This window comes from Amblyomma mixtum, chromosome 5, assembly GCF_055824585.1.
Source record: "Amblyomma mixtum isolate Tamu chromosome 5, ASM5582458v1, whole genome shotgun sequence".
Classification (NCBI taxonomy): Eukaryota; Metazoa; Arthropoda; class Arachnida; order Ixodida; family Ixodidae; genus Amblyomma; species Amblyomma mixtum.
In genome coordinates this window covers 20,488,917-20,515,385 of record NC_143016.1, presented here as the reverse complement: position 1 = coordinate 20,515,385, position 26,469 = coordinate 20,488,917, and the positions used below count along the sequence as shown (strand labels likewise).

At 46.7% G+C, this 26,469-nt stretch overlaps 1 protein-coding gene across 4 annotated transcripts in view; it reads left to right on the top strand.

Annotated features, from left to right (window-relative positions):
• Positions 1 to 24,750, top strand: part of LOC149341461 (uncharacterized) — a 142,179-nt gene extending 117,429 nt beyond the window's left edge. For all 4 annotated transcript variants that reach the window (XM_089543564.1, XM_089543566.1, XM_089543563.1 and 1 more), the window contains exons 2-8: positions 8,953 to 9,157; positions 10,404 to 10,585; positions 13,688 to 13,843; positions 14,396 to 14,490; positions 15,930 to 16,131; positions 17,382 to 17,633; positions 19,077 to 24,750. In XM_089543564.1, the coding sequence (XP_089399690.1) occupies positions 8,953 to 9,157; positions 10,404 to 10,585; positions 13,688 to 13,843; positions 14,396 to 14,490; positions 15,930 to 16,131; positions 17,382 to 17,633; positions 19,077 to 19,351 (1,367 nt within the window). In that variant the 3' untranslated portion in view covers positions 19,352 to 24,750. The remainder of the gene's footprint in view (positions 1 to 8,952; positions 9,158 to 10,403; positions 10,586 to 13,687; positions 13,844 to 14,395; positions 14,491 to 15,929; positions 16,132 to 17,381; positions 17,634 to 19,076) is intronic.
• Positions 24,751 to 26,469: the final 1,719 nt, after the last annotated feature.

The following is a 26,469-nucleotide window of genomic DNA, read 5'->3' as shown; positions in this document are numbered from 1 at the left end:
AAATCCACATGCCAAGCACTGGAGAGGTGGAAGTGACTTTACAACGTGTGCCATTGATAGAGCTCGCGCGACACTCACTCACTCGACCACTCACTCAATCACTCACTCACTCGCTCACTCACTCACTCGACCACTCACTCACTCACTCGACCACTCACTCACTCAATCTCTCACTCACTCACTCGACCACTCACTCACTCACTCACTCACTCACTCACTCACTCACTCAATCTCTCACTCAATCTCTCACTCACTCTCTCACTCACTCACTCACTCACTCACTCACTCAATCTCTCACTCAATCTCTCACTCACTCACTCACTCACTCACTCACTCACTCACTCACTCACTCACTCACTCAATCTCTCACTCAATCTCTCACTCAATCTCTCACTCACTCACTCACGCACTCACTCACTCACTCACTCACTCACTCAATCTCTCACTCAATCTCTCACTCAATCTCTCACTCACTCACTCACTCACTCAATCTCTCACTCAATCTCTCACTCAATCTCTCACTCACTCACTCACTCACTCACTCACTCACTCACTCACTCAATCTCTCACTCACTCACTCACTCACTCACTCACGCACTCACTCGACCACTCACTAACTCAATCACTCACTCGAAGGCCCGTGAGTGAGGGAGTGAGTGAGTGGTCGCATTTCGATGGAGGCCAAATGCAAAAGACGCCCGGATGCAGTTGGCAGGAGCTCCATTTGGTTAAAATCCATCCCTAGCCTTCCACTAAGGCGTCGCTTAAAGTCCACATACCAGACCGTACTCACTCGAAGGAGCGCACACCGCACCCACGGCCAACACAGACGTACACTTCGAAAACAGCAGAGCCGTGTAATCTGTCTCTTGGCGCCACCGTTGCTTGCGGTACATGGAACGCTGTCGATCTTTCAAGTCGCCTTCCTTTCTTGGCCCTCCCCGGAGGAACACGTACTCGGCGCTCGAGTGGAGAGAAAAACGGCGCTGCAAAATCGCGGAAGTTGTGTCGGTTCGCCGGTTGTCAGCGCGACAGCCGGTGCCTGTCGCCCGGCTCGGTCCACGGCTGGTCTTCCCGTGTCGACGCCGCTTCGACCAGGGAGGGAGCCTTGTGTGCGAGCGTTTCAATCGGCACAGCCGTGAACGGCGTCTCATTGGCTCGGCGAAAGAAGCCTCGTTTTCCCGACTGCAGAGCGGCCTACGAGGCGAGGTGTGGAAGTCTCCGCCGCCGGCTGGGCCTATCTCTGTTCGTCTCATTTCCCGCCGTTTTATTTATTTACTTTTCCCTCGAAGGGGGATCTAAAGCGACCGTTGTTGACGGCCTCGAGTTAAAGAGGGTGGCCCAGGAAACAGCAGCTGCTACCTTGTACAGCGAACACTCCGTATATAGAGACAAATGAGAAAGGGTCGCTTGCTCGATTGTTTCTTCTTGTGCAGTTCATGCATTCTCTAGGCTCCACAATCGTACTCATTTTTGTTTCTGCTGGAAACAGGGCTCGACTTTTTACGTTATCTTTTCTCCGTCATTGCAGCGACCTTTAATGTGAAACGAATGTACCCTGCGTGCATTGTGCCTTAGCACTGGTGGATATCTGCTATCCAGAAGACGGCATATCGAAGACAAGGTTCCACAGGAAGGACTACTCACTTCTAAGGTGCAAGAACCCACCCTTTTGCAAGAGACGCTTTATTGTTTAGTTTTCCTCTGGATAGGTCTCTTGAAAACTCATTTTTTCATGCGAGTTGCTTGAGTGGAGCGCATAGTGAAGTAAAGAACGATCTAAACTTTGTTCGCGAAATACTGTCGCTCCGTCCGTATCTGGCTCTTCTCTTACAAAAGAAAATCTTTCCGCCTTCCTTTTTATTAATCCGACGGTGTTGCTATTTTCTGAGGAGGAAGTCTCCGACAGCCATTACCTTAAAAATTGATCATTTAACGCTACGCTCACCGTAAACTACCAAATTCTGCGAATTTATTTTACTGACGCGCCTAGATAGGGTGTACCAACTGATTCTTGATTGCTCTAGAAGATTGCTTGCCAGGATTGGCGTGCAGCGATTGATCTCATCCCTGGCAATCAGTTTCTCGGAATCAGTGGTCTGGTTTGAATAAAGTACTACTAATCTCTAATGCTCGTGTCGTCGGTGCGCATCACTGTAGACTGTTACTTCGCAACCGAAAAAAAAAAAGACAAAGGAAAACTTCGTACAATCACACGCGCGGGCGTCGTGGTGGCCTTGATCAGCCAGTCTCGGCATCCGCTTGTTAAGAACGCTTCGTTTGGCTCTGCGGTTCGTATTTGCTCTCCATTGTGCGCGAACAACGGTACCGCTTCCTCCTTTCCCCTCCAACGACCACGTGTTGCCTCGGGGAGGGGTACAGCGACCGCGGGGTAGGTTCGCGCCCCGCCATTCCTTCCCGTCTGTGGTGCGCGCCGCGCGTGAGTCACCACCTGTGCGTAAGTCAGGGAGCGCGCGCTCTCCCGTGAGTCACGCCGGCGACCTTGCCCCCGCTCGGTCAGCCCCGAGATCGAAGCCCCGAGCGCCGCCTCCTTCCTTCGCCTCGAAGAAGCCTACTTGGCGTTACATCGGCAGCCGAGCAGCGACGCCTTCCAGCCAGGCTCCGAGTACAGCGGCGCGCCGTTATTATTATTGTCTGGAGTTCCTCCACCGAACTCCTTCTCCTGGCTTCGTTCTTTACCACGCCTGAACGCGCGCGAAAAGTGCTTTCACCGTAGCAGCCGCAGCACACGCGAGAACGCGCTCCGTCTTTGCATATTCACGCCTGTTTTGTAATTCCCTCGACCCGAGAGGGGAGGGAGGGTCGCTTTCTTCGCCCGCATTGCATCCGCGTGTCAGCGTCGTCCGGGCTCCGCCGTGTCGTTGTTGGCCTCGAGGAGAACAGAGGAATGTGTTGACACGTTCTGCTCGCCCTCGCTTTTGCCCCCTACCCCCCATCTGATTTTTTATTATTATTTTTGTTTGCCTTTGCTGCCTCGTAACGGTTGGTGTAGATTGTTACCCGTTTCTTTTTTCGCTCTGTATGCGCGAAAGGCACTAACGCGGGGCCTTGGGGACACCGAACCGAGGGGAACGGGGCCGCCTCCGTTTGCACCGTTCCCGGGAAGGTGATGAAAGCAGCCCGCGTGTGGCGCTGCTGTTGCGGGTGTCGCACTTGTTGCGGAGGAAATTGCGCCCAATCGTACCAGCACGTTCTCGCCGCTGAAGGTGCACTTGCGCAACGCCTTCCGAGGAGTGGAAAGGATAAACAGAATACCTGCTTATTCTTGCGAGTATACCGAAAATTGCGGCGCTGAGCAGTTTTTGCGGACGACGTCATGTGAAGAGTCTTTCTGTTTGCTTATGTACCGCGAGCGAACGGCGTAACACTTGGAACTCAGTTTTAGAAGCTGTTATATCACCGACAATGTATCGTGCAGAGTTATATGGTCAGTTTAGAACAGCGCCAAAAAAAAAAAAAAACAAAAAAGTGGCACAGCTGACAGACAGCCAAGACACTGTCTCTGCATCACTGCTCTCCACCGTCTCTCCAACCTCATCCAGTCAACTTCAGCCAGTGACCTGAACCTGGAACGCCTTGTTAAAGTTTTTTTCTCTCTCTCTCTCCATCTTCGAGAAGACAAGGTACCGTTAAAAATCGAGTAAGCTGATATCTCTAGCAGCGCCATGAGGGCCGAAATCTACGCACTCGGCAGAGAATCGTCTAACGCAGGCAAGATGTATTTGCATTTCCCGCACTTATTACTTTTCTGGGCTCGAGCACACTCTAGTTGAGCCATCAAAGTTTTAGTGAAGGCCACAAAACTCAAAGCCGCTTATTAGCCAGAACTAGAATGCATAATGGAACCGGTTCCATTATGCATTCTAGTTCGAACCACCAACAAACCCGCATTTCTCGGCTACACAGGCTTACTAGTCGTCGGGCCACCCCTCCGGCAGCTGAAATTCGTTGACGAAAGAGAACCACATGAATGTAAACACAATGCATGAACACACAAATATAATTTAAACACATTTTTAGGTGTGTGAAGAACGCTCCCTTTAGATGAGTATTTTTCATTTTTTTGTTGTGAACTGTAAAATCATCGCACCACTAACATGGCGTCCCGTTTAATGGTCGTGTGCGCGCGAATGAAAGCACAATAGCCGTAAAATTTAGTCCGAAGCATACTCAGCGGGGTTTCAGAACATACCTCTCATCCTTTCGAACAATGGGCATTGATTCAGCTCGAGCAGCAAAACGCCTTCGCTCATTTGTGATTCACTAGCAAATGGCCAAACGTTACTCAAGAGCTTTGCTTACGGTGCGTGCGCTTATTAAAGGCGCTTTATGACAGCGAGTAGATTTCCCGAAAAGTGTCGCAATGCTTGGTTCGTCATTGAAAACGCATTTTTCTTCCTTTTTTTGGAATTAAACTTTATTTGCCGATCCGTTAATCCACTGCTCGCTGCACCCTCCCCATTGTCGTTCCCACTTGTTGGCTGTACACAATAGCCGAGTGCAAATTGAAATATGTCCGTCACGAAATAAAAGTGAAGAAAAGCGAAATACGATTCTTCGGCTTTGTAGTGAGGGAGCAACGCCCGCTGTGGCGGATACATGTACACATATATTGGTGTAGTACTATAACGTATATACCAACACGGGATATACAAGGCGCGAAGCTCCAGTACAGAGCAATCGCGCAACGTGTGCCTCTCTCAAGTGACTGCACAAGGCCGCCTTCATTGTCCCTCTGGCATTACTAATGTAGAGCAGCCAACTGTGTGCGCGCCTTCTCTGGCAGCGGCTGAGAGGGAAAGCGGGCAGGCACGGGAGATCAATGAAGAGGCCTGCCGGTCGCGAGCCATTAGTATCTCGCTTTCATGCCAATGACTTCCTATTCTCCTTCCTCTGCCCATCCATCTATCGCGGCTATAGCGGGTCTGGTTACGGTATTCGCGCCTCGTGCGCCCTTCCGCCTCCTCCTCTTCCTTTCCCTCCGCATCCTCTGCCTTAGTGACGCGTCTACTCTCGCGGCGGGAGCTCGTTGTCTGGGCGTCGCCCCTCCGCCCCTCCCCCTCTGCGTAGAGGAACAGCGGGAGCGCATCCTTCAATCCCGCGGTGGAAAGGGATAGAGGGAAACTGAGATGGATCGCTTGTCTGTTGAGGGGACCCGCGGCTCATCTCTGCGACCTCTTCTTTCAGAACCGGGCTCTATCGCTGTAGCCCTTTCTTTTTTTATCTCTCTCTCCTTTTCTCTACGATCTTTCAAGGGGCGCTTTAAACTTTCACCGGCTGCTCATCCTTTTCCGGCTCAGTCGCTCCGCGCTTGAATGTTCTGCTGCTGGCTACGCGATTCCTTGTTTTTCTTTTGCGCGCTTCGTTCTCTCTCTCTTTCTTTTTGCCCTCTCCTCGCTAATCATTGCTGTCGCGGAGCTCATCCCTTCTTTTGTGGCGCAGTTATGATTGCGAAGTGGCGGGAAAGTGGGGACGAGAAAAGTTATTGCATGTGTGGGATCGTTCTAACCGTTGATTTTTTTTTTTTTTCGACCGGGCTCAAGTTTCAGGAGGGGGCGATTGTAGTAGAAGTAGGCGAAAAGGAGGCTTTGTCCCGCGACGCCCGTGATGTGCCGTGAAGCGTGCTTCACTGTGATGTTTGCTTTGGACGTTTGAAATTTTTTGTTACTTGATTCCTGCCTTGTTTTCTTCCTTGCGCCATTTGTGATGCTTCAGCGCCGGAGAAAGTTGCCGCAACGTCAACTGAATTTCTTATGTTTTTTACTACATGATTGCTTCTTGCCCACGTAGCACACTCTTATGCTGTGAAGCGCACTTCGTGACTCTCGGCGTTTGTATTAGAATTTTAAAACGTCTTTGGCAAGCTGCAGAGGCTTGTTCTCGAGACGGGTTTTCTATCCTTCTCGGTAGAAATTATGCCAAGGATGCCATTTGCGTGACTAAGTTCGGTTATTGCAGTCCTTATTGACGTTTTGCTTCGTCTTCTTGAGCAAAAACCTTCGCGCTTAAAAATTCATTGGAACAATGCAACGTGGTATATTATAGAAGCAAAAAAAAATACAAAACGAAAGCCTGTGCCGAACGGAAGGTATTCAAAGCGTTTCGCTTCCGCTAGAGAAAAAAAAAATCGTGCATCCTCTAACGTAGTTATTTATCCACCTTCGTCTTCTGCTTGCTGTCTTCCGTTTGTCACCAGCCAGCGCTGTTTTCCTTTATTCATTCTGCAAGCATTCTTCCAAATTGCCCCTCGTTTAACTTTATCGAACGACTTCGCTCTGGAGGACATCAGCTAACAGCTTTATCGTCAGCTCTACTCCCAGGCGGCACTGCTGAGTTGGGGGCTGCAGAGAGACTAAGCGCTCGATAGTGATTAAAGAAAAAAAAAACACAACTTTCAGATGCCAGGGAACGCGTAGGCAGGAGAAGCGATGCCGAAGGCAGCAGGCACGCTTGGGTGTATAAACAGGGACCCCCCAAGCGCGAATGCGCCGCACTGGCAGTGCCCGCAGCAGCAGCAGCAAAGTCGGTGCAGGCAAGAAGACGGAGCGGCGGTAAACAAGCCCTTAAACCGATCGGGGCGCAAACGGCGGCAGCGCCCGTCCCGAAATCGGAGCTTAAGCCGACTATTCCGGCGGCTCGTAAAAAGGAACCAACGGGCTGCTGTGCGTTCCTCCTCCCCTCTCCTCCTTCGTCGGCCGCTCATCCCCCGTGTTGTGATAAACGCGCCGTCGGGGCGCTGCGTGCGTTTGCTAGCGGCGCAGCTCCCGCTGTGCTTGCGTTAGCTGCTTCTCGCTGACGCTGGCTTCACTGGGGCCACGGAAACGCTCCTGGAGCCCCGGGCTGGGAGAAAGGGCGCAGGGGAGTGTGTAAGAAGACGGGAAGGGTTAACTGCACGAGTTACGCGTGATTTGTTGAAGTGCAGGAGAAAGGGGAGGTTGGTCGAATGCCTCGTCAGAAGAATGCGCTACGGTAGGCATAGCGTGGCAGGCACACTGGGACACAGTCACTGGTCGTGTGGGATGAATAGCTCGGCTAATTTTGCTTCCCTGTTCTCATTGTATGTTGCTCTCGAGATGCCAAATAGTAATAGTTTCAGGCTGCCAGAAATGACAATCCGAATTGCTTCCACTCGCTCAGGAACCCGAGGAAAAAAACATCGGAGGTTAAAAGGGTCAGTGAGATTTCAGAGCACGTGATCAGCTGGTTGGTGGAAGCCCTTGCTCTACGTAAGAATATTTGCATCTGGCGTATGTCAGGTACTCTGTACATACACGAGCAGAACTTTTGGTGTGCACTGCAGGCACCGAAAATATGCCCCGCAGCAGTGGGCATTAAGCGCGAGAAATGAAAGGGAGCGCAGCGCATATCGCGGCGCGTAACGGAAGCCGGCGGGAAAGTGGCCACAAGCGAGGCGTGGTGTCGCGATATATGAGCTTGCAGCTGGGACAGATCGGGCTGTGCCGTAGGCCGAGCGGGAAGGATGAAGAGCAAGCAAGCAGTAAATGGTGAAAAACGAGGCGCACGGAGGCAGCGGGCGCGGTATAAATGGAGAGAGGGAGAAAAAAAAGGATTGAGAAAGGAGGAGAGTAGCCACGTGACGTCTCGCTTGCGGTTGCCACGGCGACGCTTTCCCGGCGATCAGTGAACTCGCCCAAAGGTCACGGCTAGTAGGAGCCCGCCCTTCCTTCTGCCTCCTCCCGCTGCTCCTCTTGTCGCCATAGCAACAGCTTGGTGGTCATGGTCACGTGGTAGTCGCTACTTTCCGTTCGGCGTTTTTCGTTCCTAAGCCCGTGCCATGCTGGTCGCCGCCAGCCGGCGTGGTCGTGCGGGCGCATTTTGAAGATTCTGATGTAATTCATGACGCTTCTTTTAGTACAAGTTAACAGCGCGCTCTGAGCGCGCGGAAATAATAGCTCTGCATCATGTGCGCAAGGAGCCAGAAAGAAGTGCTTTCAAAGCACAGCTATTGTTTTTTTTTTGTTTTTTTTACGTGTGGGTGGCGAACTTCTTTATCTCCTGCAATTTTTTTACCCGTGGCTTTACCTGCTCTAGGCAAGGCATGTTACAATTTTGTTTTGTCTAAAACATACCGGCAACTGAATAACGTGTATGTTGCAGGTAATATCAATTCTGATGCCCTCATTGCAATGTAGTTGGCAAGCATAGGCTTGTACTTGCTCTTTGGCCTGTCATCGTAGTCTGTGGCAAATGAAACCACTTCCCAAGTGTAGGAACAAAATGGAGCAATGAGAAAGAATATGTTTAATTTGTTGCAAACTGCTAGAAGAACATAATGGTGGCTGCAGTGTACTTGGCTTGCGCTGTGCATGTATAAGCCCATATTAAACAAATTTCGCATTTGCCAGACGAAATGAGAGATCTAGCAGCCGTAGCCAATCTCATAGTTTTCAAAAAAGCCCTTTTATTCCATCTAACACACTTATGTCTTCGTGTGGCTTGCTGTCTTCATAAAAGACACTCTGCCGAATATGGTCGAGACGTGTTCCTCAAATGGCTGTCCACCTTGAATGAACAGAGGGCAGACTGTGTAGTGCAACAGCATTGGTAATGACTGTCAGATGAGAAGCAATTACTGTTAACGCATAGTGAAAATGGCGTTGTTTAATTGCTCCATCTTTAGCACATAGTCTGGTCCTTTATATTCAGCTTATACCAAGCTATCAGAAGGTGGTCCTCGAAATTCATGCTTACACAGCAGGAGCAACGATTTAGCGCGCTGTTTAAAAGCGTAGCCGCACAAGGTTGAAAAATGAAGCACGACGTGTGTGTGGGTGCATGTCTTACTGTTCACATTGATTAGAGCAGCGTCATCCGTGGTTCTATACTGGTCCCAATAATGCTTGCTACAGTAGCTGTGACAGGTGTACAGGATAACTTATACGTCTCGCTTCCACCCTTATTTCGTTACAGTCGTGCTGGTGACAGGAGCCACGGGCTACGTTGGCTCGCACGTGGTGAAGGTGCTGCTGGAAGAAGGCGAGCTGCGTGTTCGGGCCACGGTGCGCAACCTCGAGCAGGAGGACAAGACCAAGTTCCTGCGCGAGCTGGTGCCCGATGCCAAGTACCCCATTGAGCTGGTGCAGGCTGACCTGCTCAAGGAGGACACCTGGAAAGAGTTGAGTCGTGCACCCCTCTTTCACGCACCGCGCGGAAGAAGTGGTGGACAGCTGTGCGCTTGCATAAAATATGCAGTGCTATAAGGCTTTATATATGTACTGGGAAAGTAATAGGTGCAACGTTAAGAAACAAGAAGAGAGAAGAGCGGGATACGGAACAAGCGCAGGTTAATGATATCCTAGTTGAAATCAAGAACAAGGAATTGGCATGGACAGGGCTTGTAATGTGAAGAGCAGACTACTGATACGGTCGCTTGATGTAACGGAGCGGATTCGAGGGGAAAGCAAACGTAGCAGAGGGTGACGTCAGAAGGTCAGGTAGGTCGATGAGATTAGGATATTTGAGGGAAAAGATGGCTGCAGCTAGCGCACGACTGGGCTGATTGGAGATAACTGGGAGAGAGGCGTTTATTCTGCGATGTACGTATAGTACACTCCCATGTAAGTCAACGTCAGACACTCGTTAATTCGGACGCAGCTGGGCTCGCACCTGATGGGGGCCATGCGAGATATGACTGGCACTGGAAGCGGTTGGGCATATAGCCTAGCTCCTCAAGCCTTAATGGCATGATGCAGTCCTGATTGCCTCCCTCTGCCACGTGCGCAACAGTCGGCTTAACGACAATCGCAGGCCTCCGTTGGCGGAAAATACTCCGGCCGTATAGTTTCGGTTTTGCATTCCTCTACTTAGAGTCAGTCCGCGTGGTTCTTCTATTTTTCAGCGCTTCAAAACTGCGCCCCCGTCATGTCTGTTCAGAATTTGTGCGATGGAGCCCCCTCACATGTGATGATGCTGCTTGCACGGAGGCTGTACTGCTACCGCATTGCACCACGAAACACACCGCGGGGGCCTTTACCGTTTTGGAGCAGCTCTACTTACACATTCCCCATGGTGTGCGCAGAGTAAATAATTTGACGGAAGTGTGAAAGATTGTTGTTCCCGCGCAGTGCACATTTCGAAAGCAGACAATCGTCGACCAAACCAGATAAATTTAAAGGGATGTGAGCGGTTTTTGGCAGTTTCTTGGAGGCCATTCTAGAGTTCGAATCTTTAGGTAATTCAAACATTGTTTCCGGCCCCTTAAAGTATAAATTAACAAGCTTTTACTGCACTCCCTTTTTCCTTCCTTGTGGAGGGTATCTGATTATGCCTGTTTAACTGATAGGCATATCTGCCTTCCATGCATGCCCCTATGATTACATTTGATACACATTACTCATGCTCTAACTTGCTTCTGGTTGCAGTGCTGTGAAGGACTGCACATACGTAGTGCACGTGGCTGCACCCACACCACACTCATCGCTCTCCAAGGACAATGACCTGCTCAAGCTGGCTGTGGACGGCACCAAGGCAGTGCTGCAGGCTTGCGCTGATTCTGGAACCGTCAAGAGGGTCGTTCTCACCAGCTCCATCAGTGCCGTCTTTGGTATGCTTGAGCACTGACTGCATACATTAAATGATATCTTGTAGAGCCCACACAAAAATGCCAGCAACTCTGTGTTTTAGGATTTGCAGTTGATAGATTTGCTTTGTACTCCATGAGTCATGCTACGGTCTTCGTGCCTTCGGTTACAAGTAGACTGGCATTGCTGAATGGTTTAGTACTGACAGGGCTAAATCACTGCCTCACTGAACCTACCATTTGCACATGGAGGCTATAGCCAATTGGTGTGCTCTTGATTCTTCTCTTAAGAGGGCACCATCCACAGACAAGTGTTTGCACAGACATTAAAAGGATAGGTGACGGGCACAATATTGATGATGTCGTCAGTCTTGTTAATGAGATTGTGGTTTGGTTTGGTTTATTGGGTATAGCATATCTCAAAGCGACTGTGGTAATGAGGGATGCTGTAATGGAGGGCTCCGGGTAATTTTAACCTCCTGGGGTTATTTAATTCTCAATGACATTGCACAGTACACAGGTGCCTTGCATTTCTCCTCCATCAGAACACGACTGCCGTGGCTGGGATTGAAACTAGGTCCCCTGGCTCAGTAGTCGAGTGCCCTAACCACTGTGCCACTGCGGCAGGGCTTTTAATGTGATTGCAGTGGGCTCACTAAGCCAGAAAACTCTCAGACATAGTCAGGAATTATTCTTTCTATCCATCGAGAAAAGTTTCTTTCCATCCTTGTGTCATCTTGACTGTTTTCACCATGCTCATGTAGAGCTCTACTGTTTTCACCAGTGTCCTTTTCACTTATATCTGTATTTTGACTTGTACTGCTTAAGAGGTAAACTGCAACTTGTGAACTGTGCTGATTTGTTTACAACAAACTTGAGAACATGTTTCGCCTACAGAGATAGGGATGGTGAAGCAGGTGGGCAACCTTTAATTAGGAAAGCAAACAGTGCACTTCTCGATTCTATATGTGATGTTTCCTTTGTTTGGTGCGGGTCAGTGTCTGTGAAGAACTTTCAGCCATGCTACCTTCAGACTACAAAACGTTCTCTGTAGATTCTCAGTGACAACTCCAAATCCCAGGGATATCCAAATCATAGCCAAACATCCCAATACCTTTGAGTATTTGCGAGGGATGTCCATGGCAAGTCCTTTTTTTTATAATATCCTATAATATCCTATAATATCCTATAATATCCTATAATATCCTAATATCCTATAATATCCTAATACGCTATCCGGTGGATGTCCCGTTTGGGTGATATTACAGACACTGATTTAATATTGATTCTTTCTGTAGAGATGTCCTGACACGTTGTCCCTTGGATATACGATTTGGGTGATATTAAGGAAATTTGCTGAATCATGTCTCATTACGTTTGCATAATGTTCGTGACGAAGATGGCAAAGTGGACGCTTATGTTTTTTCTAATAGAAGATACCTGCAACATGGTCCACTCATTTTCATTTCTTGTTTGTGTTATCACAGATTCATAACTGAATGAAATAATAGCTGCATTCGATTCAGCCGTGGTTCTCTGCACCGCCGGAACCGGTTCACGGTGCGCTGCACCAAAGCACTCGATTCACAGCGCCCCCTGCACCACCGTCCGCGATTGATTTTGGTGCAGTCGTGGTGCCGCTTCGGTGCAAAGAATCGCGGCACCGTCAGAGACGGAGGTGCAGGATAGTGGTGCACGTGTTTGACAGCGTAAGCAGACGACGCGCTCAGCCGACGTTTTGTTTGTTAACATCAATGGCCAACTGAAGGAAGTTTTCCCATTTCTCGCGACAGCCTGAACAGCCTCTTGAATTCGAAGCCGAAATACCTAGCTACTACGCTTTCGTAGTAGTTGGGGATTCTGTTGCGGTCTGTCCGAACTGTGTTGCTGCAAAAGAAAGCACCACGTCGGCTTCCTCATCTTCGCTGTCTGACGACTAAGAAAATCCCATAAAAGTGGATTCGGCGATGTCGTAGTCCATGACTCCACGAGGCACGAAAAACAGACGCGACGCACCGCAACACAACACACCACGACGGACGAGAACCGGATAGCAGATGACAAGGCCTGTGCGTGCACGTGCTCGATTGAAAATCTCCGCACCAGTGATTTGTGACGCTGCTGACGCGCTGCACCTGCACCAAGAAACTGGAATTGCACCGCGCCGGCACCAACGGAACTTTTTCAGAATTAGTGCAGAGAACCAGTCCTGAATCGAACAGACCTAATGTTGCTTAACATGAAAGAACCACTGGCTCCAAAAGGATGGTAGGTTTGGAGTAGATATGCTCATGGAAATTCTTCGATCAGTGGATATATATGCTCAATATGTTGGGGCTGCATGACTTCTGATTTGTAGCGTTTCTGCAGCCTGATCTGTGTTTCGCATATGCTTGGTGTTAGACATGTTTGCAGTGATGGTATGTGAGCTGTGCAGATGTTACCCGTTAAAGTAATCAGCATTGGGCCAAGCAACTACACCACTCTTGTCGGCTTTAGTAATTTCTTTCTTCATGCCTAAATTGCAGAAAATGTAAATTAGGCTTGCGAATGTTTTTCACGTTGGCCAAGCAAGCTTTTCTCTTGCGCATATAAAAATCCCCAGAGAAATATACCGCTAATTGACCAATACTCAACATGTCCTCATTAAGGCCTATAAAAATCCTCCGGCACTTCCTACGGGCCTCCCTTGGATACAGAAAATGTGGACAAAAAGATATGTGAGGGATGTCCGCGGGAGTTTCTCCGCACTTCCTGGGGATATCCGCATGTCCTTTCAAGATTTTGCAGGGACATCCCCTGGATGTCAGTGCTGTCACTGGGTTCCTGGCCATTCTCGTCAATTCAGTTTTTCAGTAGCAGCTCACTGGAAGGCGTAAACAATTGGCTATCAGGGGTTGCTAAATTCTGTGCAGACAAGCCAAGGATTGTTAATTAACCTGTCAGTCCATAGTTTTTGCATAGAATAGAAAGCCTTGTAGTTATACATTCCATGCATTCTGGCCCTTTCAATATTTTTCCACTAGATTTCACAGTGTGCTCACCCTGCATCCTGCATTTTGATGAAAAAAAAAAAAATATCTTCACTTCATTCGTTGGTAACAAGTCTATGGTTTGACTGTGCAGACCAATCCCAGCCAGCAAGTGCACTCAGCGAGCGTGAAGGCAAGCCATTCACAGAAGAGGACTGGAGCAATGCAGAGTCTGCCACCCTGGATGCATATGGCAAGGCCAAGACCCTCCAGGAGAAGGCCGCATGGGACTTTGTCAAGGAGCTGCCTGGTATGCATTTCACTGGTGTCTCTGCACACGCTTTAATTTTTTTCAAATTCAGGAGTGGATTGTGTGCTTACTTGCTTGCCTATAGCTGCAAGCTGTGCTCTACACATAACCAGGGCATTGCAAGAAAGAAACAGATGTTCTTTCATGTGTCGACGGTGATTTAATGGTGGTGGATCAAGAATTTATGTGCGTTGCAGTTAGCATGGAAAAGGTTTTATTTCTTTGCAAGCTTAGCAACATTTTTCTATTCAGTGCTTAAATGATTTTCAGAGTCCTATCATGCAGCAGCACCAGGAGCTGCTGCAACTAGGGAAGAGCAGAAAAAAACATTGCTTTTTTTTGTACTGCAGCACACATGTTAAGACTGTAGTCTGTGAAGGAGCATACTTTATGAGTGTACTTCATGGCTGCTTTGAAAATACCAGCTTAAGTTTGTGTAGAAAGACCATTGTTATGGCTCTTAGCTCATGCATGGATTCAGCAGCCCTATCTTCTGTTAGAATATGTACTAGTGTTTAAGCTCCGCTTCTTTTCACACCATTTACATTGCAGAAGAGAAGAAGTTTGAACTGGTGGTCATCAACCCTGGACTTTGCATTGGACCTCTGCTGCAGAAGACAACCCATGGTGTGCCCACCAGTGTGCTGGTAAGAAGCGTAGATTGCATAAAAGGATCGGCTTACTTGGCTCTTCGGCTCTTCTTAATGTAGTTTTAAGGGATAAGGAGAGCACCGTTAATCTCTGCCAAAGTTGCATAGTTGAAAGTATATGCGTGGATGTCTCATGTTTCTTCTCTGAGCGCAAGTGTACCTCTTTGTCTTGTTCATCCTTATCTGTCCACATTATTTTTTATTTCCCCATTTTTTGTTAAAAGTGCGTAACTGCAGGTCTTTAACTAATATTAAGAACATATATTTTTCATTTTATCATGCCTTTTATAGAGTGCAGCGGAGAACAGTCAGTTGCTCCTTTTGTTCCTGATAGTAACTATAGTGACAGAAGCTGCGGAGAGAAAAGCGAAGACAAAACATCAGCACTGTAGGCATTTACTGTGCTTGGCTGAGATTTGCAACTTGCAGTATGCCAAGCACAGTACAGTACAGTAGTACAGCCTTTCTATACAACACAACATCCCCATGGTTCCTGTTTGCATCACCTTGCTAGGTAACTCCTTGTTAACGCATGCACTCATGAACTATGAAATGCGACCAGATGAAGGTTTCTGGGTGTGATCTAGCAGCATGGAAGACACAATTTTTCTTTCTTATTTGAGTCGTGAAGGAAGGTCTGTAAATTTGTCATTCCTTTTTTTTTGAAGCCGAGCCGATGGTCACGATTACTTTATTCTGCACTTATAAGATGAATTTTTTCTAGTGTTTATGGCATGGTTGTATGTTCCCTGCATGGTATCGTGTCACCAACCAAAATCACAAACATTTAAATTGTGACCACTGCAGTGGTTATGGTGCTCGGCTGCTGACCTGAAAGATGTGGTTCAATTCCAGCTGCGGCAGTTGAATTTCGATGGAGGCGAAATTTCAGAGGCTCGTCTACTGTGCGATGTCAGTGCACGTTAAAGAACCCCAGATGGTCGAAATTTCCGGAGCCCTTCACTAGCCTGAGTCGCTTTGGGACATTAAACCCCATAAACCAATAAACCAAACAAAATTCTGGCCACTGGGAATGTTATATGAGTGGGTGTGTACAGAAATGTACAGCCAGCTTTGGCCAAAAGCCTTCAGGCCACATGGTTAGCTTTCTAGCCATATAGTGCAGCTTCCACGTACAGCACTCATAAAGACCAAAAGGTCATAGAAGCTCAGGATGAAGATTCTCCTAACCTCTTAACCCAACAGAGATTTAGGACTTTGGGGGTGCCTAAGTGACCGAGTCCACAACTGAAAATATTCAACTAAGGCTGTAAAGTTAATGGCGTTGTGTTTCAGGCGGGCCTGGGAGTGGACAATCTCTAAGGAGGTTTCTTCAGTTTTGTTGCTGTTACCACACACTGTGGTGGCTTAACTGCATCACTGAATGTGCATGGGGCCAGTAACTGTTGCTTACCAGATTCTGCACATGTGTGCAGCTGATCAAGCGCTTCATGGACCGGTCCATACCTCTGGTGCCCCCGGCGTCGCTGAGTGTGGTGGACGTCCGTGACGTGGCACGGGCGCACGTGCGTGCCCTGACTGTGCCAGGTGCTGCACACAGCCGCCATATTGTCACCAACCAGTGCATCTCTGTCAAGGACATGGCCACAGCTCTCGCAAAGGAATTCAAGCCACATGGTGAGACAGACGCACGGCGTACTGGCACATGGCTGCCAGTGCCTTGTTTCCTCAAGGCTGGCTCGTAGGCTGGCTGTTTTTTTTTTTGTAAAGGGCTGCACAAGTGCAATAAGTTGCCAACGCGTTACAACTGCTTTCATAGCTTTTGTGTCATGTACAGTTAAGTTGTAAACATACGGTGACTGGTCCAGCTTATTTTTACTGGGATGTGCCGAAAATATTAATTGGCAGGGCATAGCATTAGCAGATCTTTATCAAAAGCAATCCTATTTTAATAAAGATTAAAGTCTTAAAACTTTAAAGTTTAAGTGAACAAGAGTTTAAAGTCAGCAGTGAAACCTCGTTATAACGAACTGGTAAAAAATCGTAAAATAGTTGGACATAGCCGAAATTCTTAACATAAAACCTCTCCAAAAAACTTGCGGTGTATAAACTAAATCTAGTGAGCGAAAGAGCGGCAACTTATAGAGACTTTTTCTGTAGTTTTAGCACTGTTTCGAAGCCGCTCGCGGCGATTGCGGAGGTCCAAAAAAACCGAGTGACAAACGCTAGTTAAGCTGGCTTCACCGCATATCACTGCTGCACGTGGTGGCGGCGGCAGATCAAATGCCAGCTAGGATGGCTTCCTCACATTGCAGCGGTGTCTCGTAAAAAGTCGGACGCCAGGACGAAAGCTATCGCCGTTTTCACTGACCATATCGCTGGTTCCGGGGCACTGCTATGTGGTGCGAGAGGCGCAGACGGGTGCTGACTTCTTGGCTACCAGCTTTTCTCGCCGCTCTGTCTTCTGTGGCGCTGTTGGCAAAGCGAGTTAAAGTGTGAAGTGTGGCGCGAACGCTTGCCGCTCCATCACCTCTCACTTGTGTAGGTAGGCAAAGCCTGCCGTCAGGCACTGGTTGAGCCTCGACAGTTCGATATATCCGTTTTATACAAAACCGCATTCGATATATGAAGTAAGAATTGCATGTGTTTGTTGAAAATATATAGGAACAGTTCGATATAGTCAATAATTTGTAATATTCGTGTTTGTTGTAACGAGGTTTGACTATATATACTTCTGTAGCGATGATAACTCCACTTGAAGTGCTAGCTTGTTTGCAGTGTGTGGTACGAGAGGTGCTGAATGCATATTGTGTGTCTACCGGACAAGCAATTCACAGGGCTCAATCCAAGAAGCTTATTATTATAAAATAGCTTGCTTATGTATGCACACACTAAGAAGAGTTTGCTGGCAATATTGCACCTTGCAGGCTACAGCATCTCCACTGCTGGAGCGCCATATTTCCTGATGTGGCTGAACAGCCTGGTGGACAAGAACTCCAAGCTGCTCATGTCCAAGCTGAACAAGCCGAGCACATATGACAACGCTCGCATGCGTGAGGTACTTGAGATTGAGCCACGTGACGTGCAGCAGTCGATCCTGGACACCGCCTACAGCATGATCCAGTTGGGCGTTGTCAAGAAGTCCAAGAAAATGAAGAAGCAGGAGCTTTCCACTGAGGGTAAGCGCATTTTGTCTGCCTGTACTAGAATGTCCTAGGAATAATTCATAGCTAATGAAAGATTCAATCAAATATATTATCTGCTGCCTCAGAAATCAACCAACTTGACAAATGGTAATTATGTTCATTTAAATCTGTGAGCTGCACACACGTATATTGCATAAGAGCACTCAGAGATGCATGTAAGAGTGCCAACTCCTTAGAATGGACAGTAGTAGTTTAATACTAATGGTGTGCTCCCTTTATGTGCCATTAATGGGCTGAGCCATGTTGTTCAAGAAAACTCAGTTCATTCAGATTTCACAGGACTGAAGAAAATACCAGAATTAAGTGAATGTAGAGGTGTGAATATCAATATCTTTATAACTGCATCAAGCATTCAAAACATTCATTGAGATACTGCTCTTCTGGTATGAGTGCATAAAAATGGGGTAATGGAGGGGGAGCCAACCACAATTGTAGCTCATTTGGTAGGGCACTGCACACAACATGCGGAAGTCGCGGGTTCGACTCCCATCTATGGCATGCTGTTTTCTCATGTACTTTGTCAGATTATCTTGTCAGTTGTCAGATTATCCTGCCAAGTATTGTCAAATTGGCATTTTTTTTCTCTAAACTGAAGAGGGAGTAACAGCAATAGTATTTCCCTGTGCTTCCTTTGGCTTCAAACACTTGGCTTCAAACATTTGACTTCTTTTCTAAACTCTGATCAGGTGCTGCATCTATCTGATGCAACCTAAAAAAATCTTGTATATATATGTACATTTGTTGCATATTAGGAACAGTGTTCAGCGTTTTTAGTAGTGTTTTTCATGTTTTTGTTTTTTTTTGTTTTGATGCAATTTGGACTTGTTTCCGTGGCTGACACTGCTTATGTTATGTTCGTTTTTTATGTATACCCTCCCCCACTGTAATGCCACTTGGCACTGTGGGTAAATAAAGAAATGAATAAATGGAAATGCAGTAGAATTGTACTGAAATTGTAAACTCTTACGTGATCTTTACAATAAAAATTTACTTTTGAGATGTCCTCTTTGATCAAGTTTTGGGAATTAAATATTTTTTTTCTCTTCCAAGATATTTTTGGTGCCTCAAGGTAATGTACTGTACAAGCACTTCAATTCAGACTCGTTTAATTCGAACTTCAATTTATTAGAACTCACACTGAAAACTCATCAATAGGAAGTGTACTTGAAAAGGCTTCCCCTAATTTAAACTCTGCATAATGCTAGCAAATGTTTAGTGTCCTTTGGGTTCGATTTTCTGTTTGAATGATTTAGAGCTGACCATAGGTGGTCAGCTGAAACACATACTCATTTTACGCAGTCAAGTGCCTCTTTCTCCGAATATGATACCGCTGCTTTATGCATGCATGTAGCTTTTTACAACCGCAGTAGTGGTGGCATTTACTGACGTTTTCTCATTCTCTCTTTGTTCACACAGGCGAGGGCCATGTGAATGGAGATGTGAATGGTGAGAAGGCAGATGATGAGAAGGACGAGAAAAAGGAGGGTGACGATGAGGAGAAGGCGGCTGATGACAAGAAGGAATCGGCCCCTGAAGACACGAAGAAGGTGGAAGAGGTCACCAAGAAGGCTGATGAGGTCATCGCTGAACTGCCACAGAACAAGGAACTCGAGCCTGAAGACAAAGTTGAGAAGGCAAATGGGGATGTCGCAGAACCGCCTCCGCAGCCTGTTGAGGTGGCTGCCAACTGAGTCTCGGAGACATGCCCACACACACAACACATACACTTTTTCTTTGTCGCCCCTGCCCTTCAGATGGGTAGATGAGGCAGTTGTTTTATTCTACATCAGGGGGGGGGATCCTAGGAGGGCGCTGAAATGAACGCACTGTGGGGGAGCGCTGTTGAGGTTTGCTAAGGTAGTGTCATAATTGCAGCCACCACCATAAAGGGGCATCTGAAGTTGGCTAAACAAAAAATGCTGCATGGCATAAAGGTTGTGCAAACAACCAGGACTGCTGATTATGTGAAAAAAAAAAATAATAACTAGGGCAAACTATGCAGTGCGTGAGAATAAAAAGCCCTTACTGTTAAAATGCGCATAAGGATGTGATAGAATTCGAATGTCTCAGTGGTGTCATCTTTAGCACAGCTGGCTGCAGTTAAGAGGCTCAAGTGGACCTAACCTCCTATCTGAAGCGCCCTCTCCTGTGAAGTGTTTGTTTCGGTGCCCCTTGCGAAGAAAGGGGGGCTGAGAGTGCTCTTGTATTGTTGTCTGCGGATGACATTTTCATGCAGTCTTGACAGCACATGTTGCGCAGTGGATCCATCCAAGAGACCTGGACAGTGCAGTGTTTGAAGACACTCGATGCTCTCATGCGAGATAAAGTCTCCAGCACTGCTTAAGCAGACACCAGCAATGCTGTAGAAGCCTGCCGTGGCTTTTTTTTTCGGCCAGTTTGGTCATGGCTTTAATGCTTCCATAATGTGGTGATGGAACGAAGCTGTGCTTTGGTTATGCTGATCATCTGTAGAAGGTATTTGTGCGCAAAAAAAAAAAATCAGGCGCAAGAGAGGCTGAGTTAAACGTAATGCAAGGAACTATTTTTGAGCACAAATTATTTAAAGGTGGTATGAGCAGGCGAAATTCTTTCTAAGCAACCTTCTAAGCTGTGGAGCAGTGAATATTTGTTTAGTGAGAGGACTTCAGGCTTTCAAGGCTTGTATTTTTGTTCATCATGCGCCACGCCCTGAGAAGGTGCGCCGATTGCATGTAGCCATCAAGAACCTCAAAAGCAGATTCGCCAAGTACAGACTTCATGAAAATGCTACTTCCAATGTGAACAACACGAAGGCATTTTGTGTCTTCCTCAACACTTGTGACATCCATGAGAATCAAAGGCACTCTGAGATGGGGGACATGGATGCTATGAGCCATTGTGCCCGATCTTACTTTTCTTTCTTAGATTTTTTTTTGAGGGCTTGTTACATCTGTCTTTGGTACACATATGAGAGTGACCTTTTTTTTTAAACCGTTTTTGCATTATTGATCCAGTGTTATCGCAATGTGTTGATGACGCTGCTGCATTGTTTGTCACCATTGCCTGTATTTTTGCATTTTATGTTCACATACTGCATAGTGGCCTGCACATGCAGCATATATGACACAAGTCTTGTCAGCCATAGTTATTGAGTCGATTTTTTTATTTTGTTTCTTTACGAGCTTTTTCACAGCTGTGCTGAAAGCTCTCACTTTGGTCTTGAGGCTACATTCAGCAGCCTTGGCAGGCCTAGGGAAGTATGTAACAGCTGCTTCAAAAAAAAAAAAAGAATAGTTTTCTTTATGTTGCCATGATTTTTTTTCAAAAGAGTTGCATAAGGAACCTGTAGAGGTGTGGCATGCTTGCAACACACAGCAAATGGCAACAAACAGTTGGGCTGTGTAATCATGCGCTAGGGAAACATTTTTCTCAAGCCATCGAATTTGTGAAGTATATTTGCCTGATGCTCATCGCTCTGCTGGCGGAAAAGTGTTGTCTATGAACATGTCCCTTGGGAGTGGTGTGTCGGACTCACTATTTTGCTATATTGAATTCTGCGCAGCATTTCTGACGGCAATGTCTGTTCCAACTGCATACTCTGAGTTGTCCATTATAATCTCTTTTTCTTTGTGGTAACTCCTGCCTTCTTTTATGACTTATGCCTTAGCTCATAAAGTTCTGGACATGCTTCCTTAGGGCATGTGTTGAAAAACAGTGAAGAGAGAAATTGCATAAGACTGTTTGGTGTACTCAGTTTCTTTCCACGTTTGGAGGTTCTATGCCTATATATACCATGCTATGTCGTTTTCCTCAGCTGTGTACCATGGCCTTTTTGAGAAGTGGATTAACAGCTGTTGTGACTTCAGTGACAAAGTTCAAGTTTGTTGTTGCTGAACAGTGAGCGGCGACAGCTCCTTTTGCATGTGAAATGCTCTCTTTCATGGTGCAGCATGCTTGTTCAGCATACATTTGTTTCTTTTATTCCATGTCTGCAGCTGTGTAAATAAGTTTTAGTTTTAGCTTTGTCGCTGTCAGGGTGTCCAGTTTCAAACTCTACTCTGCAACTCCTCCTTCTTGATGAGCAAAAAAAAAAGTCTCACGAGAACCTTTGAAAAGATGGTATGGTGCTCCATTGCATCTTGTGGCCGATTTGTCTCCCCACTTTGAGATCTTTCTGCAACCCTCTGTAAACATGCTCCTGTCACTGTGACGAGTAACATATGATGATGTGTAAACACACTGGCATGCACACATAACGAGACACCCACCCACCCACTTACACACACACACACACAAAAGCAGCTCTCAATGCATAGGTGTCAACAGCCAACACAGTACACAGAAACCTTTTGGTGTCAGGCTGTCATTTAAAAAGTACAGAAGCATTGCAAAGCAACCCTTCTCATTCCCCGTTGCGCCCTTTAAAGCATTATTTTATTTTGTACATGAGCCCCCTCTTACCCTTATTCCTTGAGCTGTTTGTTGGTTAGCGAGAATAGGTCTTGTAAAGGTCAGAAATAAACAACATGGTGCAGAAGGTGATGCAGAGGCCTCAAGCCTAGGCAAGCTGGAGGCTAATGCGATGCATGCTTGGTGCCCCTCCCCCCTTTTTTCTTCCTTCTCTACGAACCAAAGAATATGCGGAGATGGCAGTTACTGTGTAATTATTATAGAGATAGGCATATAGTTAGTGTAAGAAGCGGTGCTGTAAGGGGGAGATTTTTGAAGCGTCTTTTACTATTTACACACGCATGAACCCTTATCATCCAGATTCGCCAGTATTACAAGGACTCTTGTCCATGTGTTCCAAAGAATGGGGTTTCATGACACTGCCATGGAGCAGTTTTCTGTTAAAACTTTACACAGGCATTTGATAACAAGTCATGCCCTTACAGCCATTCCAATTAGGTGGCACAAATGGTTCTTCTTTGTGTGCGTACAATTTGAGGAGTGTGGATATTTCAAATTGTGCTCAATTTTATAGATGTGCCCATTAGCGTCTGTTTAAAGTGAACAGCTGCATCGACAGCAGATTGTTTACATGCAGTGTTTACTAAAAACATGCTATGCATATAAACGCAGAGCAATGACAAGCCACCCAAGCGTCTGCTAAATTCTATACCAGTTAGGAGCTTGATGGTCAGCTTTTGATACTGGGCTTCTTTTCTTTCTTTACTAGCTTCCTTTTGATACATGCTTAGTGTTTAACAGCACGCAGTTTTTACACAATTAAGAGTGTAATAGTGAATGGAAGGACGAAGAGAAGGTAACTGTGTTGTGATATTGCTACACTTCATAATTAGTACATTCATGCAAAAAGGGGCCAAAATGAGAAATGGTTTCTGTTTGGTGTTTGTCATTCACTAAAATTAAGCCTTGAAACATAGACATGTCGTGGATACTTGACATATCCTTCATTGAAGCATCAACCTTTCAGTGCTCGCACATGGGAGGTGACAAGGTTCATAGAAAACAAGAAAAATGCGTACCACTTAGTGCTGCTTGCTTCAGCTGGATATGGGATGGCTCCCCAAGAATGCCACAGTGTCATTGATTGGGGTGCATAGGGAGAATCACTGCAACAACAGGTTGGACAGGAGTGGGGCATCATAAAACGCTGTGTCAACGCTGTGACCCACAGGCAGAAACTGTGGGAATGAAAGGCTGAGCATTATAATGAAGCTTTCATCTAAATGCGGTTGGTTACTCAAGGGCAAGCAACCTAGCCCTGGTTGTCTGGTTCGGGTTTTTCTTCAAACATGCTGTTTTCTTTGCTCGTGCCCTCTAGTGTTGCAAAAAGTCACATACGATCCCAAATGCGAGAAAAGAGAAAGCATTCATATGCAAGTGAACTTGCATGTTAAAGCACATGTCATGCAATATACTGCATGACATGTGCTTTAAGTTGAAACGTGCTGCTTGCCCAATGCCCAAACCCACTCTGGTATCTGCCCGCACTATGGCATGAGACTCCCCATCGCATTCAACTTATCATTCATCAAAGTCTATCTTTGTTACGCAAAGCCGGAAAGAAAAAGTATCTTCAGCCATGCAAAGTGCCGGCACTTTTCTGGCTCAATCTTTTCATTCAATGTGAGAACTAAAGTAAAAAATCACTACCAAGAAATAACTGCCGTGTCATATACGCCACTATTGGTGCTACACTTGGACGCACTGAGGACCTTGCATTTGCGGTTCATGCTGTGGGAGAGTGAACAGAAGTCTCTCATTGACCGTCTGACTGCCCCCACATACTGGTGACTCGCCGGTCGCCTCCACTCATTAGTCCTTAGCTTTCTACACTTCATAACAGCGTGCTGACCAACAACACCCGAAGCCATTTTTTCGAATGAAGCTCTTTTAGAAGGGGCAATTGCCTCCTTTTTTTAGATTTCCTTGATTACCAAGCCCTAGTCAGTAGATGAAAAAGTTTATGGCAGAAGTAAGCAAGCGGCAAGGACTCTTTTCATGTTTATATTTATGTATGAAGCCCTAATCTTTTACGTGCACTTTTCTATTACACTGCTGCATATGTCATGTTGAACTCACCTCTCCCTCTCTCCTTCTAAATTCTAAGTCTGCCTCTCTGTCTCCCACTGTGTTGATATGCCGAAAGGAACAGAGCAACACAACTACACTTTCAGCTAGGGATAAAGATGTAGACATAAGCTGCTCTCACTCAGCAACTTTATACTACTATGTGTACAGAGAGTGGAGGTTATCGTTTGCTGTGTGACATGCTTTTTGTTACCACTGTAGAATTCTTCCACGTTCCTTTGCCACCACAGCCCTTATCTCTTTCTCCACCCTAAGCACAAACAGGAAGCCTGTAATGCTAAAAACAGGGCACGGTGCTGCCATACTGAAAAAAACTGATCCATTCTTGCCATCCTTTACATTTGGCTTTTTTGACGTACACTCTTGCAAGGTTTCCCTGCCTTTCCGATCTCCGTTTTTATTTCTTTCATTGCTTCCTTTGCACTGCGATCTGTGTGCTCAGCTTTGTAAACACCATAGAAGAAAACACACACTACTTCTACCAGTAGATGTATACACAGTCTCCTCCCGTGTATTTGTATGCTTGTTAATAAACGAGGAAACAAACAAACAAGCTGCCTCTTTGGTATCTGCAAAGTCGTTCTAAAGCCTAGCCCAGCTGCAGCTATAAAGGAAACTGTAGGTGGTCTTTGATCTGCCCAAGAGGTTTATTAGGAGGTGTTAGCAGATCACCTGATTATTGTCCCACAGTCCTTCATGTCGGCGACTGCTGGCAGCCATTGGAAACAAGTCATTGGAAGCCCCTCCTGCGGCGGGCTGCCAGTGCTCGGCACACTTGCCAGTACATTCTAGAAACTGTAGCACTGTAGGCAGGCTGTCCTCCTGTGACGCCACTACGTTCTATCTCCGAGAGGCTTTTTGCTCCTTAGCCGCCGGGGTGTCTCCGCGGTTAGGGTGCCTGGCTACTGAGCTGGAGTACCTGGGTTCGAACCCGGCCGCTTCTCGATGAGGCAAAACGCGCCGTATGCAGTACTATGCACGTTAATGATCACTGGGCGGCTGAAATATACGAGGGGGTACCCAAAAGAAACCGGACTTATTTTTGTTTGAACTTATTTGTTCACATTTTAAGCACAGACCTTCAATCTCCTTCAAAGTATTCCCCACTTGCAATGATACGCTTGTCGAATCTTTCATTCCATTTTTCAAAACATTGTTTAAATTCATTTTTTGTGATGCTTGACAGTGCCTCCGTCGTTTTTTTCTTCACCTCAGCAACATAAGCGAAACGCTTTCCATTCACCTATTTTTTCATTCTAGGAAACAAAGAAAGTAGCACGGGGCAAGGTCGGGAGAGTATGAGGGTTGAGGAATAGGAGTCATGCCATTTTTGGTCCAAAATTGTCGTAGAGGCAGGGCTGTGTGAGCAGGGGCATTGCCATGATGGAACAACCAGCCACCCGACTGCCACAAATCTGGCCGCTTCCACCGCACACTGTTGCCCAATCTTTTCAAAACATCCAAGTAGAAAGCCTGGTTAACTGTCTGACCCTGCGGAACAAATTCTCAATGGACGACTCCTCTCACGTCGAAAAAACAAATCAGCATTGGTTTGAGGTTTGGTTTCACCTGGCGAGCTTTCTTGAGGCGAGGTGAATTTGAAGTTTTCCATTGGGAAGATTGTTGCTTTGATTCAGGATTCGGTTCAGGAACACTTGACTTGTCCCCATAGCATCGTCCTTGTACGTCTTTCTTAACATTTCAAGAGTTTCCATTCAACTTTTTTCCGAGCAAAAATCAGAATTTCACCGGCGCACACTGTTCACGAAAATCAGCCATTGCAAAAACGACGTTCACACAAAACAGTCGTCACTCTAAAACTCTGCCTAAACTAGTCTGACCTCCTTCAAAGACGGCACTCGGCTTACTGACTCTGGAATGTTCGTTCTATGCGCTCCTAGTGGCAAAACGCGGTACCACAGAAGTTTTGCCGAGCAAAAAATTTAGTCCGGTTTCTTTTGGGTACCCCCTCGTATATTACTCCAGCGGAGCTCTCCACCATGGCACCTCTTTGTCTTCTTTCATTCCCCACCTTCCTCCCCTCATGGCATGGTTGAGGTGCCCGCCGAAAAGTGAGACAGTTACTGCGTGTCACCCAGACTTCGCGCACTTTTAGTGGGAAGCTCCCAGACACCCTTAGAGCGTGTGGGGGTAGCAGTCTCGGACTCAAAGGAGATGCCCTCGACTCAGCGTGGCAAATTCAGCGGAGACCAGCTACCAAGTGACAAGAGGTTTTTGGGCGTTCGGTGCCCAGCTTTCGCTGGTCGCAAGC